Genomic DNA, 4,787 nt, shown 5'->3' with positions numbered 1-4,787 from the left:
AACAATAAAATTTAAAACTAGATAGAATATATCAAAGAACAGTTTGTAAGACACTGGGACATCAGACTGGGAAGGGCAGTGGATCCCAGGGGAATGAGATCTTTCAAATAGTCATAGCTTACTGCTGGGCTTGGGAGCACAGGAGTGGGAAACCCAGGCAGAGCATTGTGAGCTTCCCCAGTTGATATGGAGCTGAGACTCCAGAGAAACCAAGGGGTTTGGCATTCCAGAGGGAGAAAAAGTGTTAAGAAAACAAGAACTCCAGAGACCCATAGGAAACCTCTCAAGCATTAAACTTAAGGATGTGTGTGTGTGTGTGTGTGTGTGTGCATAAAAGTTACCTGAGGTCAGGGAAAGGACTATCTGAAAGGACTAGAAGGCTAATAGATTTGACTGTTCCATCCATAAAACCCTGAGGTTCATGAGGTACTATGTAAAGTTCACAGAAATGTCTGTGTGTTGAAGAGTCATTATCCCTACGCTGAACACTTTTATGGTCCCACGTAAAAAAAAAGTTCATATCCCCAAGATGAAACTGTTTCTGATTAAATTATAGTTCAAGAACATTTATGAGAATGCAAAAATAACCAGCACTAAACAATGTAAAACACACAATGCCTGGCATTCATTCAAAAATTACTAAGCACTCAAGAAACAAGAAAAGTAATGCGAAAATAAAGTTATCCTTTGAAACCAACCCCGTATGACACATATGCTAGTACTGGTAGAGAAATGGTGGCAAAATAGTTTTTCTGACTGTGTTTAAAAACTTAAGAAGAGACATGGAAGATATAAGAAAGATTGAAACAGCACTTTTATAGATGAAAACAATTATGTACAATAAAAAATGTACTGGATGAAATTAGTGGCAGACCAGACTTTGCATTAAAAAAAATACTAGTGAAATTGAAAAAAAAATCAATAGAAACTACTCAGAGCAAAACACAGTCAAAAAAGAGTATTAATTAAAAATATGAAAAAGAACCTGTAAGATATGGAACAACTTGGAGCAGCCTAATATCTATATATTTGGAATTACCTAAGAAAAAAGAGGAAGAGAAAATATTTGAAAATATAATTACCAAAATGTTTCCAAATTTGATAAAATCATAAACCTAAACTTAAACGCTTCATAAAACCCCAAGCACAATAAACATGAAGAAAACTACACCAGAGCAAATCTTAATCTTTTGTTCAACACCAGGGATAAGGATAAAATCTGAAAAGCAGCTGGGGGTTGAAGTAATATATTATATCCAAAGGAAAAAAGTAAACATCAATATCAGATTTATCATGAGAAATGATGCAAACAAGAAAATAGTGGAAAGTCTTTAAAGTATGGCAGGGGAGAGTCAGCCTAAAATTTTATACCCAGTGAAAATATCTTTTCAAAAATGATGGCAAAATGAAGTTTTGTGGACAAACAAAAGCTAATTTGTCAGCAGTAAATCTTTACTTCAACAAAAATTAAAGAAAAGTCTCTTGTGTCCTAACAAACATGATACCAGGTGGAAATATGGATCTTCACACACACACAAAAAATGAACACTGAAAACAGTAACTACATGGTAAATATATGAGATTTTCCAATAACTTAAATCCCTTAAAAATATCATTGACTATTTAAGCAAAATAATAACAATGCGGTGTGATATTTATTATATATGCAAAAGTAATATGTAGAAGAATAATCAAAAGAGGAGGACAGGAAAATTTTAGGTATATTCTTTATGATCTTATATTGCATGTGCAGTGATATGATATCTCTTGAAGATACACTATGATACATCAAAGATGAATAGCACAAGGAGTTATACCTAGTGGCGATCTAACAAAGGGGAGAAAATGGAATATGATTACTATTCATTTCATCAAAGTAAGCAGAAAATAAAATAGAGGTAAGAAAGGATATATGGAATAAGCCCATAAGATGGCAGTTTTGAACCTTATCACATCAATAATAAAACTAAAAGCAAATAGTTTAAATACTCCAATTAAGAGTCAGTGATTTTCAGGTTGGATTATAAAAAAGGAAGAATCCACTTTAAACTGCTTACAGAGAAACACATTTCAGTTATAATGTTACAAATAAGTCTTAACAAAAGCACGGAGAAAAGATAAAACATGTTAATTCTAATGAAAAGAAATATGGATTAGCTATTTTGACAAAAAAGGTAGATTTTGGAGCTAAGAATGTTACCAGGGATACAAAGTTTTATTTTATAAATACACAAGGGTCAATTTATCAAAAGAATATAATGATTCTAAAAGTTTATGAACTTAATCAAACTAAAATACAAGAAATAAGAACTATTTAGGGGCAGCAAGGAGAAATAAACCAGTCCACAAACATAGTTGGGAATTTCAATACTCTTAAAAGTTGATAGAACAAAATAGACAGAAAATCAGTAAGTATGAGCAGATTTCCAGCAACTTGACCTAAATGGTGTTTATAGAGCCCCCTACTTAACAATGCCAGAGTACTTAAAATATATAATAGAACATATTCTGTACTCAAAACCAAGTCTCAGTACATATAAAAGGTTTAAATATTCTCATATTACAATAGAATTAAATTAAGAACAGATTTCTGCTACCATATATGTAATTGATAAAGTCTGTAAAATCCTCAAATATATGTAGACTAAATTATACACCCCTGAATCAATCATCATAGATAAAAGAAAAAAATCAAAAATGAAATTAGAGTGTATTTCAAACTTAACAAAAATAAAAACACACATATTAACTTTGTTGGAATCCCACAATGGTCATACCCGGGAGGAAATTCATAGGATTAAGTGATAAACTGACTGAGTTAGCAGCAGATCTTAAATAAGAAATAAGAAAGATCTTAATAAGATCAAAATAAAAAAAGATCTTAAATCAATACCTCAGTTTCCAATGTGAGAAAATAGAAAAACATTTGAACTTAGCATAGGTTGACAAAATAAATAAAATAAAGATCATAGCAGAAATAAATTAAAACAGAAAAATAGTGAAAAATAATGGAGGAAATGAAACTAAGCATTGTTTCTTAAATAAGATCAATAAAATTAACAAATATCTAGCAATAGTAATCAGAAGAAAATATTGAATTATCAGTGTAAAAAATAAGAGATTACTGATGGTTTCGTAGATATTAAAAGAATAAGAAATATTGCAAATAATTCTATGCCATGAAGTTTGACAATTATCATAGAATTCATAAATTCTTCAAAAGACATATTACCCAAGTTTATTCATTTAAAAAAGTCTTGCTCTTTGCTTCCTGGTTGCCCTGTCCTGAGCTGCCCTCCTCAGCTCTGCCCTTCTCCCATGATGCTCTGCCTCACCTCAGGCCAGAGCAATGGAGTCAGCCATCTACGAACTGAGACCTTGGAAGCTTGCTGTTGGACCTGCAGGTCTGTGTGGATCCGTGGACCCGGGTCTCTGTTCCGCAGGAGGGGGTTTGTTAAAGTTGTCAAGAATACGGCCTACTTTAAGAGATATCAAGTGAAATTTAGAAGAAGACAAGAGGGCAAAACTGATTACTATGCTCGGAAATGCTTGGTGATCCAGGCCAAAAATAAGTACAATACACCCAAATACAGGATGGTAGTTCGTGTAACTAACAGAGATATCATTTGCCAGATTGCTTATGCCCATATAGAAGGGGTATGATAGTCTGCACAGCATATGCACATGAACTACCAAAATATGGTGTGAAAGTTGGTTTAACAAATTACGCTGCAGCATATTGTACTGGCCTGCTGCTGGCCTTCGGGCTTCTCAATAGGTTTGGTATGGACAAGACTTATGAAGGCCAAGTGGAGGTGACTGGAGATGAATACAATGTGGAAAGTGTTGATGGTCAAGCTGGTGCCTTCACCTGCTATTTGGACTCAGGCCTTGCTAGAACTACAACTGGCAATAAAGTTTTTGGGGCCCTGAAGGGAGCTGTGGATGGAGGCTTATCTATCCCCCATAGTACCAAACGATTCCCTGGTTATGATTCTGAAAGCAAGAAGTTCAATGCAGAAGTACATCGGAAGCACATTATGGATCAGAATGTTGCGGATTATATGCATTATCTAATGGAAGAAGATGAAGACGCTTACAAGAAACAGTTTTCTCAGTATATAAAGAACAACGTTACCCCTGACATGATGGAGGAGATGTATAAGAAAGCTGATTCTGCTGTACGAGAGAATCCAGTCTATGAGAAAAAGCCCAAGAGAGATGTTAAAAAGAAGAGGTGGAACCGTCCTAAAATGTCCCTTGCTCAGAAGAAAGATTGGGTAGCTCAAAAGAAGTTCCTCAGAGCTCTGGAACGGACTGCTGAGAGCTAAACCAAACAACAGTTTTTCTATGAAGTTTTTAATAAACTTATTAAACAAGCAAAAAAAAAAAAAGAAAGAAAGAAATGTGTCACCCACACTGTGTGAATTTTACCTGCCAAATGGAGCTTTTGGTGAGAAGCAAGTTAGATGACATCTACAAAGCATCTCTGAGCACAATGACCAGTACTTGGCAAATGTTCATTATTGGAAACCATTGGTCACCATCTCCTATCAATCTGACTTAGTCCTTCTCTGGCTCCTTTGTGATTTTTCTCTCCACTTTCTCCTCAAATAAAAGTTTTTCTTTGCACTTGAAAAAAATTATAACCAGCAAAGTTACTTAATTTGTAGTAAAAATCCTCACAAAGAAAATTTTACACCACAATGAATTTACCAATGAATTTTATCAACTTCTTGAAAAAAGTAATACTAATTTCTTCACCAAAGATATAATACATTGAAAAA

The 4,787-nt window shown here is 34.0% G+C and overlaps 1 protein-coding gene across 1 annotated transcript; it reads left to right on the top strand.

Annotated features, from left to right (window-relative positions):
- Positions 1-3,306: 3,306 nt before the first annotated feature.
- On the top strand, positions 3,307-4,346 carry LOC124085421 (large ribosomal subunit protein uL18-like). The gene is given in 2 exon segments (XM_046433081.2): positions 3,307-3,655; positions 3,658-4,346. Coding segments are annotated over 2 exon segments (1,011 nt in total). The 5' UTR covers positions 3,307-3,318; the 3' UTR covers positions 4,332-4,346.
- The last annotated feature ends 441 nt before the right edge of the window (positions 4,347-4,787 follow it).

The sequence above is a fragment of the Marmota monax genome, unplaced genomic scaffold (genome assembly GCF_021218885.2).
Source record: "Marmota monax isolate L192 unplaced genomic scaffold, Marmota_monax_Labrador192_F-V1.1 WCK01_AAM20220418_F8-fsc00014, whole genome shotgun sequence".
Taxonomy (NCBI): domain Eukaryota; kingdom Metazoa; phylum Chordata; class Mammalia; order Rodentia; family Sciuridae; genus Marmota; species Marmota monax.
The sequence above is the reverse complement of the archived record's forward strand: the minus strand, read 5'-3'. Positions and strand labels throughout refer to the sequence as shown.